General features: G+C 37.3%; 1 protein-coding gene across 7 annotated transcripts in view; it reads right to left on the minus strand.

Moving 5' to 3' along the window:
* DOCK3 (dedicator of cytokinesis 3) overlaps positions 1-14,635 on the minus strand; it is a 719,821-nt gene that overhangs the window by 419,966 nt on the left and 285,220 nt on the right. For all 7 annotated transcript variants that reach the window (XM_077129171.1, XM_077129169.1, XM_077129173.1 and 4 more), the window contains one exon: positions 3,375-3,430. In XM_077129171.1, coding sequence (XP_076985286.1) covers positions 3,375-3,430 — 56 coding nt within the window. The remainder of the gene's footprint in view (positions 1-3,374; positions 3,431-14,635) is intronic.

The raw sequence follows: 14,635 nt of genomic DNA on the forward strand, positions 1-14,635 counted from the left end.
ATCCTATTTCCAAATAAGATAACATTCATGAGACTAGGGGTTAAGACTTGAACTTATCTTTTCTGGGCAACAATTCCTTTTATCTTCTCTATTAACTTTCTAGTTATATATTCTTTTCTTTTTTAATGGTTACCTTAAAGATTACAATTTCCATATTTGACTTTTTTTTTACATGGGCAGGCACCAGGAAACAAACCCGGGTCCTCTGGCATGGCAGGCAAGCATACTTGCCTGCTGAGCCACCGTGGCCTGCCCATATTTGACTTTTTAAAGTCTACCTTACATTAGAACTTTGACCACTTTCCAAGCAATACTAGAAACTTTCAAGAGATTAATTTCATTTACACTTCCCCCTACTATTTGTGCTATTATTGTCATGTATTTTTTCCCTTTTGGTGTGTGTGTATTAAAGTTCTGTCTTTTTTTTTAATTAGATAAATTGTGGGTTACAAACAATCATGCATAAAATACAGAATTTCCGTAAGACTGGATTGGTGTGGAACATCTGTTACAACTGAACAAAAGCACATTTTATAACTGTACTATTAACTATAGCCCATGATTTAATTTAGGGGTTAAACTTAGGGTTAAACCATGGGCTACAGTTAACACTGTTTTTGTTATGTAGTTCCATTTATTTTTTTTAATTTTTATTTTAGTATCATATATACAACCTAAAATTTCCCCCTTTCAGTCATGTTGTTGGTCATTTTACTTATACGCATATTTTACAACTGACAGCACATTTTCATTATTCTCTTTTTTAAATCTCAATAATCATTTGTAGTTGCCCAACACATTTACACTTTCTAATACTCTTCATTCCTTCTTTTAATTCTTCCATCTGGGAGCATGCTTCATCAATCTATGTAACTCTCACTAGAAGTTACTATTGTGCAGACCTGCTAGAAACAAATGTTCTCAGATTCTCATTAGCCAAAAAAAGGCGTTATTATACATACATTTCTAGACTGTTTTTGTTGAATATAAGTTGTCACTAACTATAACTGTGAGTGTTCAATTCACAGAATATACAAATTTTTCTTTCTCTATATCCTTGTGGCTTTACCCGTTTTGTAGGAAGAGAAGGGAAAGAATCAGAAGTATGCTGTGTCCAGATCAGAATACATTCAGTTGTATTCTGACTATTTCTCAAAACAAAATTCATCTTTAAGGTATACCAGTCATTCACTTATAACTATCATCTCCAAATCTACCTTTCTAAGCACTGATCCTGGGGCTGGCATTTGTAAACTATGCTTTATAGTTTCCTTCCTCAGCTCAGGAAAGTAGAGGGATACTGGAAAAAAGGAGGTAAGCAGGAGGTGTTCCTTGCTGTTTCTGTGAACAATTGTATAGCAGCAATAATTGATTCCAGTCTCCAGATACTTTGGGCATTTCCAGTAACAACTCAATTGCCCTTCCTCATAGATACCAACAGATGTCAGATGATGCCCCCTTCTCAGATGTCTGAGCTTCAGAATATCAGTATCAATCCATCAAGCTTCTGGAGTCTGGTATCCACAACGCACATCTTTTATATGTTCAGCAATAAGGGTATACAGGCTGCTTTCTACAGTTATCTCTGGGTTATATCAGTATTTCCTCTTCTACTGTTTCATTCCCTGAATGCGTGTGTAAACAATTCCCTACATAAAATTCCACCTCTTAAAATGACTCATATAATTTCTATTTTTCTGGCTGAATCCTAACTAACCAGGAAGGTTATTCAGATGCTTACTCACCCTCTGGTCAAAAACCTATATCTAAAATTGGGTAGATTGGAATTCTAGTGGTCAATGAGATGGAAGGCTAAGGAGTATGGGATGTATGAGTTTTTTCTTTTTTCGTTTTAATTCTTTCTCTGAAGTGATGTAAATGCTCTAAAAATGATCATGTTGATGAATGCACAACTATGTGATGATATTGTAAGCCACTGACTGTATACTGAGTGGACTGTATGTATGTGAAGATTTGTCAATAAAAATATTTTTTAACTTTATTATATAATATAACATACAAAGCAAAGCAAAGAAAGAGAAAAGCAATAATTTTCAGAGCACTCTTCAATAAGTAGTGACAGGACAGATCCCAGAGCTTTGTCATGGGCTATCACAATGTCCTCTCAGATTTTTCCTTCTAGCTGCTCCAGAATATAAGAAGTTAGAAGGAATATTTTATTATCATGATAATAGACTTTTTTCTAGCTTTTTGTGAAAAATAATATGTATACAAAAAAGCAATAAATTTCAAAGCACAGCACAACAATTAAGTTGTAGAAAAGACTTCAGAGTTTGATATGGGTCACAATTCCACAACTTTAGGTTTTTATTTCTAGCTGCTCTAAGATACTGGAGACTAAAAGAAATAATAATTTAATGATTCACCAATCATATTCATTTGTTAAATCCTACCTTCTCTGTATAACTCCACCATTGCCTTTGATCTTTCTATCACACTCTTTAGGGGTGTTTGGGCTATGTCCATTCCAGCTTTTTCATGTTGGAAGGGGATGTCAGTAATATGGGATAGGAAGATGGAACTAGCTTATGTTCTCAAGAAACCAGGCCCTCCACGTTTATCTGGTCCAGGGACCCATCTGGAGGTTGTAGGTTTCTGGAAAGTTACTCAAGCGTCAATAAAAATCTTAAAAAAAAAAAAAAAAAAAGATTTCTAGAACAAAAAACTTATCTAATTTGAAAATTATACAGTACCTTAAAATCTGTATTTTTAAATGATGGATTAAAAATACTAAAATCACAATTTTATTACAATACATATTTATTATAAAAAGATAGAATAGTAAAAAAAAGTTGTATTAAATATCATTCATGTTGCCAATCCCACGTTACCAACTCGTACAAAAACAATAAATTTTGATAATTTTACTTCTTGTCTATGCAGAGATTGTTTCTGTTTTTCAAATTTGTGGTCATACTTACATGCTCATTTTGTATATTTTTAACCATATGATATATCTTTAGAATTTTTTCTTTTCCTAATTGTCAAAAAAAAACGTTTTAAGTCTCCCTCACTTTTTGACATAGAAATAAATGAAAGATTTATCTCTAACGTTCAGGCAATAACTATTCTCAAAATAGTAAGTCATTTAAAAAAAATACTACATACATAATTCTGTTTTCATAAAATTCAAACTCAGATTACTTCTCTGGTATATAAAAAAAGAAATTAAAGTTGTCATTATTTTAAGAAAAAATTTTGTCCGCAGAATCGTACATGACAATGCATGCATATTTTTCCACAAAATAGGGTCAACAGCATATTTTATATATTCGAACAAAAAGAGAGGGGAAAAGCCTTCTTCTGCAACCAATAAAAATTGCAAATAAATTTTAGAAGGGCCAAGTACTTACCCTCTATTACTGACAATTGCCTTTTTCAAGTGAACGTAATTTGCAGGAAAGATCCCCTGTAAAGGATAAAAGATTTTCCATCAGAAAAAATGAACTGTGATTAACATCTCATATATACTAAAATAGCAGACAGATTTCAGCTTGGAAATACTCTATCAATAACACATTAGATCTCTTTAATGAAGCAATAATTTTGCACATTGATTAAAATGCAGAACTGTACAAAGTATATTTGGCAATAATTCTGATGTAGCTTATAATCGGAGCCTAAATTCAGGAGAAAACTGTGATCCTACAGCAATTTCAAATAAAAAAAGAAGTTACAGATTGAAGGTGTTCCATAAAATCATGTTCAGGAAATAGTTTATGTACATACCTTGCATGTATTTCTAAAACCAACACTGTCATCTAACAACTTACAAAATTATCCAGATTTAAGGCAGAGGAACAATTCTCAGACTCTGGATAACATTTGGAGTCACAGAAAGGAATAAATTTGGGAGCTTCTAAAATTATTTTTTCCTTTATTTTTTGTGCATGGTTTCCACATTTACAATTGCTATAATTTTATTTAAATTCTTAAAGCACAAGAAGTGTATTTTTTAACAACCAATTCAGTTTTCTAATCACTGTTCCGCTGATGTATGAAATTTTCTTTCAAATAAAACATGAATGGCTTATTTTTATACTCCATGGTCAACACCACACCACCAACACTAATAAACTATTTATGCCACATAAGACCATTTAATAGATGGACTACAGTAATGTATTATATATATCGGCTTGCAATAAAGTATAACCTGTAATAACACAGAACCCTGATATGGGGAACAGGGATTTAAAATAAGATAAAACAAGTAACTGTATGCAACTGTATCTAAGTGATGGCTATTAGTTATATGCGAAGAAATAATTGAAAATAAAAACTTAAAACACTGGATTGGCATACACTTTAGAGAAGACAGAGGAGACATACTTTTCCATATTCCTCTGGCTACTACAACTCAAATCTCTGGACATTATATATTAAACTAAAATAAGAAGATTGTAAAAGGTAGAGAGAAGAACACAGACCAACTGCAGGCCTTGACACATGAGAAATGACACAGTAGTGAGTTCCCTAGACTTTCTTGTTGCCTTATATGTCCCAACATTGAAGCTGAAGAAGTTAGAAAACTAGAAACACCAATAGGGACAAATAAAAGTAAAAAAAAAAAAAATACTAAACTTGTTCTCTCTAGCCAAAACACCAGGAAAGGGAGGAGCCTAGGAAGACAGAAAAACGTTTACAATAGCCACTATATTGCAGCCAAACACCACAGAAATAAAACTGTGCCCTGTCCCCACTTACGCAACAAGGTTGACTTAAAAACCTAGACTTCTACCCTCATCAGACTGTAACTAGGCAGCCATTATCTTCCATCTGGTTGGCACCAGAGCATACTGATTACATAGGTAAAGACTTTCTGCCCCAACGGGCAATTATTGTAGTGCAAAAACCAGGATTGAGGCCACAGGCCTCCAGGAACGTTTTGCAAAATTAGAGCAGGCTGAGAGTAAGGGTCCGCAGTTTTTAGCTCGTGCCCACCGGCCTCAGCCAAGTCACCTCGAAAGTCTGAGCCCCCCAAAAAAGGCAACCTTAGCTTTTATAGACTGTACAACATGTTAAAGACAAGGTAAACAATTGGCAGATTTAAGTTGAGAATGGCCCAGGGCTTATAGACTGTAGGACATGTTAAACAATTGGCTGATTTAAGTTGAGAATGGCGCAGGGCTGAATGTTGAGGAGCCCCCACCCCAGGAATATCTTATCTTGCCTATGTGAATTTTCATCAGTTCCTGAAGACTAGGGGAGGGGGTTTCAGGATTTTCCACAGAGAACACAGCTAAATCAGAAAGAGGGGGAGGCCTGCCTGCTACATTATGAGTACATACCTCCTGAAATCCAACTTCTGCACCCACCTAGCAATGTCAGTGGAGACTACCTGAGATACTGGACTTCCACCCTGATGGGGTACTAACAAGACACCTCCCCATAACCCACTGTGGTGGTGTTAGACGAGGCCTAGTGGAGAGGTGAGACTTTTACCACCATCCAGGATAAGCCACCAGTTTCTTCTTGATGTTAATGGAAGCCACTCTGGGATCAGTGAGCAGGCATTCCAAAGCCTTCCAGTCAGGGAGGAATCAATGGAGGTCTGGTGAAGATCTTGAATTCTACTGCCTCCTGTCTGTGTGTCAATGGAGGCTGAGTGTGAAACCAGGAATTCTAACCCCCACTTGGCAATAATGAGACAGCAGTCCATCTTTCCCTGCTGTAGTTTTGTCAAAACCAGCTAAAACAAAAGGTTTAAATAAGATCCATTTCTCATAGCTTAATACCCAAAATGTTTAGGTTTCAAATGAGTAATTCTCATCATACCAAACCATGAAGGTCTAAAACTGCATGAGAAAAAAAAGTCAATGCATACCAACAAACAAGAGGACAAAGGTGGTACAATTATCTGACAAATATTTTAAAGCCAGACATCCTTAAAAAGCTTCAGAAAGGAATTATGCACATTCTTCAAAAAATGAAAAACAGAAAGTCTCAGCAAAAAAGTAGAAGTCATAGAGAAGAACTAAATGGAAAATTCAGAACTAAAAAATACAACTGAAAGAAAGAAATTCAACTCATGGACTCAACAGCAGAATGGAGGGGAAAGAGGAAAGAATCAATAACCTGGAAGACATAACATTAAAAATGACCCAGCCCGACGCCATCTAACCCTCCTCTTCCTCTTTCTCCGCCGGCGCTCCCGCCGCCATCTACCCCTCCTCTTCCTCCTTCTCCGCCGCCGGCGCTCCCGCGGCCATCCAGCCCTCCTCTTCTTCTTTCTCCACCGGCGGCATTCCCGCCGCCATCTAGCCCTCCTCTTCCTCTTTCTCCGCCGGCGCTCCCGCCGCCATCTTGCCATTCTCTTTCCCCTTCTGCTCCGGCGGCGCTCCATCCGCCATCTTATCCTTTCCTTTCTCCTCCTACTCCAGTGGCTCTCCAACCACCACCATGCCCTCTTCCGCCTTGACCGCTTCCTACGCCACCATCCTCGACAGCCTTGCCATCCTCACCTTTCCTCCTACAGAACAGCTACTAGGAGAGTAGAAACGATACAGAACAGCTCCCGGAGCCACGACACAGATGAAAAAGACAGTATACCCCATCCTGGAACAGCTGACTGGCTGGGAGAACCCGCTCCGGTGAGATCGCCGTGGGGTGCGGGCTTCCCCGGGGGGGGGGGGGGGGCAGAAAGCGGCCGGAGTCCCTCCCCTCCTCCTTCCCGGGCCAGCTGGCAGAATTGGGCAGGCGGTCCCCTCAAGCCGCGGCAGCTGGTGCCCCCACCACGCGCGGCCCCCCGGACCAATTAAGAGAACTGGATTGGAAATCCCCAGACCACGGAGAACGGTGACTGGGGGGGTCCCTTTCAAACACGTGACTCCCCAGTCCGGCTGGGAACGGTGACCTCTCCCGGGCAGTGGCGGCTGGCACCCTCCCGCCACGCTTGGCGCCCCTGGCCGACTAGGAAATTCGGATGGGCACTCTCCCGGGCTGCGGTGGCCGGCGACCCTCCCCGCGTTCGGACCCCCAGGCCGGCTGGCACTCTTTCAAGCCGCTTCGGCTGGTGAACCTCCCCCACAGCGAGAGTTTTCCAAAGTTAAAGGACCCACAGCACCTTTTACTGGTGGGACCCACAGACAAACGTGTGCCACGAGTGCCACATACTGGGCAGGATAAGAAAAACAGAACCCAGAGATTTCACAGAAAAATCTTTCAACCTGTTGGGTCCAACACCCAGGGAAATCTGACTAAATGCCCAGACGCCAGCAGAAGATAACAGATCACACTCAGAAAATTGAAAATATGGCCCAGTCAAAGGAACAAACCAAAAGTTCAAATAAGATACAGTAGCTGAGACAACTAATGCTAAATATACGAACAGAAATGGAAAACCTCTTCAAAAACGAAATTGATAAATTGAGGGAGGACGTGAAGAAGACATGGGCTGAACAAAAAAAGAAGAAATAGAAAAACTGAAAAAACAAATCACAGAACTTATGGAAGTGAAGGATAAAGTAGAGAAGATGGAAAAAACAATGGATATCTACAATGATAGATTTAAAGAGACAGAAGCTACAATTAGTGAACTGGAGGATGGAACATCTGAATTCCAAAAACAAACAGAAACTATCGGGAAAAGAATGGAAAAATTTGAACAGGGTATCAGGGAACTCAAGGACAATATGAACCGCACAAATATACGTGTTGTGGGTGTCCCAGAAGGAGAAGAGAAGGGAAAAGGAGGAGAAAAACTAATGGAAGAAATTATCACTGAAAATTTCCCAATTCTTATGAAAGACCTAAAATTACAGATCCAAGAAGTGCAGCGCACCCCAAAGTGATTAGACCCAAATAGGCGTTACACAAGACACTTACTAGTTAGAATGTTAGAGGTCAAAGAGAAAGAGAGGATCTTGAAAGCAGCAAGAAAAAACAATCCATCACATACAAGGAAAACCCTATAAGACTATGTGTAGATTTCTCAGCAGAAACCATGGAAGCTAGAAGACAGTGGGATGATATATTTAAATTACTGAAAGAGAAGAACTGCCAACCAAGACTCCTATATCCAGCAAAATTGTCCTTCAAAAATGAGGGAGAAATTAAAACATTCTTAGACAAAAAGTCACTGAGAGAATTTGTGACCAAGAGACCAGCTCTGCAAGAAATACTAAAGGGAGCACTAGAGTCAGATACAAAAAGACAGTGAGAGAGGTATGGACAAGAGTGTAGAAAGAAGGAAAGTCAGATATGATATATATAATACAAAAGGCAAAATGGTAGAGGAAAATATTATCCAAACAATAATAACACTAAATATTAATGGACTGAATTCCCCAATCAAAAGACATAGACTGGCAGAATGGATTAAAAAGCAGGATCCTTCTATATGCTGTCTACAGGAAACACATCTTAGACCCAAAGATAAACATAGGTTGAAAGTGAAAGGTTGGGAAAAGATATTTCATGCAAATAACAACCACAAAAGAGCAGGAGTAGCTATACTAATATCCAACAAATTAGACTTCAAATGTAAAACAGTTAAAAGAGACAAAGAAGGACACTATATACTAATAAAAGGAACAATTAAACAAGAAGACATAACAATCATAACAACCATAAATATTTATGGACCGAACCAGAATGCCCCAAAATACGTGAGGAATACACTGCAATCACTGAAAAGAGAAATAGACACATCTACCATAATAGTTGGAGACTTCAATTCCCCACTCTCATCAATGGACAGAACATCTAGACAGAGGATCAATAAAGAAATAGAGAATCTGAATATTACTATAAATGAGCTAGACTTAACAGACATTTATAGGACATTACATCCCACAACAGCAGGACACACTTTTTCTCAAGTGCTCATGGATCATTCTCAAAGATAGACCATATGCTGGGTCACAAAGCAAGTCTTAACAAATTTAAAAAGATTGAAATCATACACAACCCTTTCTCAGATCATAAAGGAATGAAGTTGGAAATCAATAATAGGCGGAGTGCCAGAAAATTCACAAATATGTGGAGGCTCAACAACACACTCTTAAACAACGAGTGGGTCAAGGAAGAAATTGCAAGAGAAATTAGTAAATACCTCGAGGCGAATGAAAATGAAAACACAACACATCAAAACTTATGGGACGCAGCAAAGGCAGTGCTAAGAGGGAAATTTATTGCCCTAAATGCCTATATCAGAAAAGAAGAAAAGGCAAAAATGCAGGAATTAACTGTCCACTTGGAAGAACTGGAGAAAGAACAACAAACTAATCCCAAAGCAAGCAAAAGGAAAGAAATAACAAAGATTAGAGTAGAAATAAATGAAATTGAAAACATGAAAACAATAGAGAAAATCAATAAGGCCAGAAGTTGGTTCTATGAGAAAATCAATAAGATTGATGGGCCCTTAGCAAGATTGACAAAAAGAAGAAGAGAGAGGATGCAAATAAATAAGATCAGAAATGGAAGAGGAGACATAACTACTGACCTCACAGAAATAAAGGAGGTAATAACAGGATACTATGAACAACTTTACGCTAATAAATACAACAATTTAGATGAAATGGACGGGTTCCTGGAAAGACATGAACAACCAACTTTGACTCAAGAAGAAATAGATGACCTCAACAAACCAATCACAAGTAAAGAAATTGAATTAGTCATTCAAAAGCTTCCTAAAAAGAAAAGTCCAGGACCAGATGGCTTCACATGTGAATTCTATCAAACATTCCAGAAAGAATTAGTACCAACTCTCCTCAAACTCTTCAAAAAAATCGAAGCGGAGGGAAAACTACCTAATTCATTCTATGAAGCCAACATCACCCTCATACCAAAACCAGGCAAAGATATTACAAAAAAAGAAAACTACAGACCAATCTCTCTAATGAATATAGATGCAAAAATCCTCAACAAAATTCTAGCAAATCGTATCCAACAACACATTAAAAGAATTATACATCATGACCAAGCAGGATTCATCCCAGGTATGCAAGGATGGTTCAACATAAGAAAATCAATTAATGTAATACACCACATCAACAAATCAAAGCAGAAAAATCACATGATCATCTCAATTGATGCAGAGAAGGCATTTGACAAGATTCAACATCCTTTCCTGTTGAAAACACTTCAAAAGATAGGAATACAAGGGAACTTCCTTAAAATGATAGAGGGAATATATGAAAAACCCACAGCTAATATCATCCTCAATGGGGAAAAATGGAAAACCTTCCCCCTAAGATCAGGAACAAGACAAGGATGTCCACTATCACCACTATTATTCAACACTGTGTTGGAGGTTCTAGCCAGAGCAATTAGACAAGAAAAAGAAATACAAGGCATCAAAATTGGAAAGGAAGAAGTAAAACTATCACTGTTTGCAGACGATATGATACTATACGTCGAAAACCCGGAAAAATCCACAACAAAACTACTAGAGCTAATAAATGAGTACAGCAAATTAGCAGGTTACAAGATCAACATTCAAAAATCTGTAGCATTTCTATACACTAGTAATGAACAAGTTGAGGGGGAAATCAAGAAACGAATCCCATTTACAATTGCAACTAAAAGAGTAAAATACCTAGGAATAAATTTAACTAAAGAGACAAAAAACCTATATAAAGAAAACTACAAAAAACTGTTAAAAGAAATCACAGAAGACCTAAATAGATGGAAGGACATACCTTGTTCATGGACTGGAAGACTAAATATAGTTAAGATGTCAATCCTACCTAAACTGATTTACAGATTCAATGCAATACCAATCAAAATCCCAACAACTTATTTTTCAGAAATAGAAAAACCAATAAGCAAATTTATCTGGAAGGGCAGGGTGCCCTGAATTGCTAAAAACATCTTGAGGGAAAAAAACGAAGCTGGAGGTCTAGCGATGCCTGACTAAGGCATATTATGAAGCCACAGTGGTCAAAACAGCATAGTATTGGCATAAAGATAGATATATCGACCAATGGAATCGAACAGAGTGCTCAGATATAGACCCTCTCATCTATGGACATTTGATCTTTGATAAGGCAGTCAAGCCAACTCACCTGGGACAGAACAGTCTCTTCAATAAATGGTGCCTAGAGAACTGGATATCCATATGCAAAAGAATGAAAGAAGACCCGTATCTCACACCCTATTCAAAAGTTAACTCAAAATGGATCAAAGATCTAAACATTAGGTCTAAGACCATAAAACAGTTAGAGGAAAATGTAGGGAGATATCTTACGAAACTTACAATTGGAGGCGGTTTTATGGACCTTAAACCTAAAGCAAGAGCACTGAAGAAGGAAATAAATAAATGGGAGCTCCTCATAATTAAACACTTTTGTGCATCAAAGAACTTCATCAAGAAAGTAGAAAGACAGCCTACACAATGGGAGACAATATTTGGAAATGACATATCAGATAAAGGTCTAGTATCCAGAATTTATAAAGAGATTGTTTAACTCAACAACAAAAAGACAGCCAACCCAATTACAAAATGGGAAAAAGACTTGAACAGACACCTCTCAGAAGAGGAAATACGGATGGCCAAGAGGCACATGAAGAGATGCTCAATGTCCCTGGCCATTAGAGAAATGCAAATCAAAACCACAATGAGATATCATCTCACACCCACCAGAATGGCCATTATCAACAAAACAGAAAATGACAAGTGCTGGAGAGGATGCGGAGAAAGAGGCACACTTGTCCACTGTTGGTGGGAATGTCAAATGGTGCAACCACTATGGAAGGCAGTTTGGCGGTTCCTCAAAAAGCTGAATATAGAATTGCCATACGACCCAGCAATACCATTGCTGGGTACCTACTCAAAGGACTTAAGGGCAAAGACACAAACGGACATTTGCACACCAATGTTTATAGCAGCGTTATTTACAATTGCAAAGAGATGGAAACAGCCAAAATGTCCATCAACAGACGAGTGGCTAAACAAACTGTGGTATATACATACAATGGAATATTATGCAGCTTTAAGACAGGATAAACTTATGAAGCATGTAATAACATGGATGGACCTAGAGAACATTATGCTGAGTGAGTCTAGCCAAAAACTGAAGGACAAATACTGTATGGTCCCACTGATGTGAACCGGCGTTCGAGAATAAACTTGGAATATGTCATTGGTAACAGAGTCCAGCAGGAGTTAGAAACAGGGTAAGATAATGGGTAATTGGAGCTGAAGGGATACAGACTGTGCAATAGGACTAGACACAAAAACTCAAAAATGGACAGCACAATAATATCTAATTGTAAAGTAATCATGTTAAAAAACTGAATGAAGCTGCATCTGAGCTATAGGTTTTTTTTTTACTATTATTATTACTTTTATTTTTTTTCTCTATATTAACATTCTATATCTTTTTCTGTTGTGTTGCTAGTTCTTCTAAACCAATGCAAATGTACTAAGAAACGATGATCATGCAACTATGTGATGATGTTAAGAATTACTGATTGCATATGTAGAATGGTATGATTTCTAAATGTTGGGTTAATTTCTTTTCTTCCGTTAATTAGTTAAAAAAAAAAATGACCCAATCTAAAAAAATAAAGACCATAAGAAATTACATTTTAAAAGACAAACGGAGCCTCAGGGAACCATGGGATTACAACTACAAAAATTAAAACAAACAAAAACTAAGATTTGTGTTATTGGAGTCCAAGAAGAAAGAGAGCAGGTCTGAAAATGTCGACCAAAAAAAAAAAGATCAAAAGCTTACCAAATTTGGTTAAAAGAAATAAACTTACAGATTCAAGGAGCTGAGCTAACTTCAAACATGGCAATTAAAAAAAAAAAACTATACATCAAATCACAACATAGTTAAAACTTCTGAACACAAAATACAAAGAAAAAATACTTCAAGTATCAAGGGAGAGATAACATCTTACCTACAGGGTAAAAGCAATTTTAATGGAAGATTTCTCATCAAAACCAGAGAGGACAGCAGCACTATTCACAACAGTCAAAAGACAGAAACAACCGAAATGTCCATCAACTGCATGAATACATTAACAAAATATGGTATAGCCATACAATGGAGCATTCCTCAGTCATACAAAGAAAGAAGTACTGATAAGTGTTACAACATGGATGAACCTTGAAAATATTTATGCAAAATGAAAGAAATGACACAAAATGTCACATATGCTGATTCTACTTATATGAAATATCCTGATTAAGCAAACCCAAGGAGAAAGAAAACAGATTAGCAGTTGCCAAATGCTAGGGGGAACGTAGAACAGAGGTGCCTGCTAAATAGGTACAGGGTTTCCTTTTAGGATGATGAAAATATGTTGAAACTAGATAGTGGGGAAGGATTGCATAAAACCGTGACTATACTACATGTCACTAATGGTAAATTTTATTTTATGTGTACTTTACCACAATGAAATTTATTTAATCCAGAGGTGACAGAAAGAAGAGACACAACCCTTTTGCAAGTGCTGAAAAACAAGGAATGTTAACTCAGAATTCCACAACCAACAAAAATATCCTTCAGGAATGAAAAGGAAAACAACACATTTTCAAATGAAGGAAAACTAAGAAAATTTGCTACCATTAGACCTATCTTCAAAGAACACCTAAAGGAAATACATTACAGGGAAAGGAAACAAGAGAAGAATGAAACTTAGAACATCAAGGAAGAGAAAACATGGTAAGTAAATCATGGCAAATACAATATGGGTAAATACAATATATCTTCCCTCTTTTGAATTTTCAAAATTAGGATTGACAGTTGAAGCAAAAAATGTAACACTGACATGGTCCTAAATGTATGTAGAAGAAACATTTAACACAATTATATTACAAAGATGGAAGGGTACAAAGACATAAACAGAGAAAAAGTTTCTACAATTCACTCAAAATGGAAAAATGACAACACCACTATGCTGGGAAAAGTTCCATAAACATAATGTAATATCTAGAGTGACCATAGGAAAGACCCATAAAGATATACACTCAAAAACACTACTGTTATCTACATCTCTAGATATATCAGAATAGAATTCTAAAAAAACTTCAAGGCAAGAAAAAGGAAACAGAAAAGGAAAGCAGAGAAAACATGAACAAAAAATAAAATAACAGATTTAAACCCTAACATTACCAATAATCCAATGTAAATAATCTAAATACACCAAAAAAAAAAAAGACAGATATAGGCAAAGTGAACTGAAAAGCATGCTCCACCAATATCTTCTCTACATAAACTCACTCAAAAACAACACAAGCAACTTAAAAGGATGGAAAAAGATATTAAGCAAAAATTAATCAAAAAAAGGGGAGGAGGTGACATCATCAACACAGCAATGTAAGACATACTGAAATATCTCCCTAGAGGTCTAGCAAAACAAACAAACAAAAAAGGCCAATCTTACTTGTTCAGAACGGTGGAGGAAGGTACAGACTGGAGAAGGATCCCACAAATGCTGAATTGAAAAGAAAATAACAGGTAGGAAACCACCAGACCAAAATGGCTGGTCATCTTTCCTTCCCCTCACTCTATCCCACACTCTGGGAAGTAAGTACCCAGAGGCAGCAGACAGAACCCCTCTCACGTCCCACAGGGGACACAGTCTATAAAATTTCTCACAGCAGTGAGACAGATCCTCACCTATATCCAGACACAGAAACCCAAGCCCACGAGGACCC

Source organism: Tamandua tetradactyla, chromosome 15, assembly GCF_023851605.1.
Source record: "Tamandua tetradactyla isolate mTamTet1 chromosome 15, mTamTet1.pri, whole genome shotgun sequence".
NCBI classification, from domain to species: domain Eukaryota; kingdom Metazoa; phylum Chordata; class Mammalia; order Pilosa; family Myrmecophagidae; genus Tamandua; species Tamandua tetradactyla.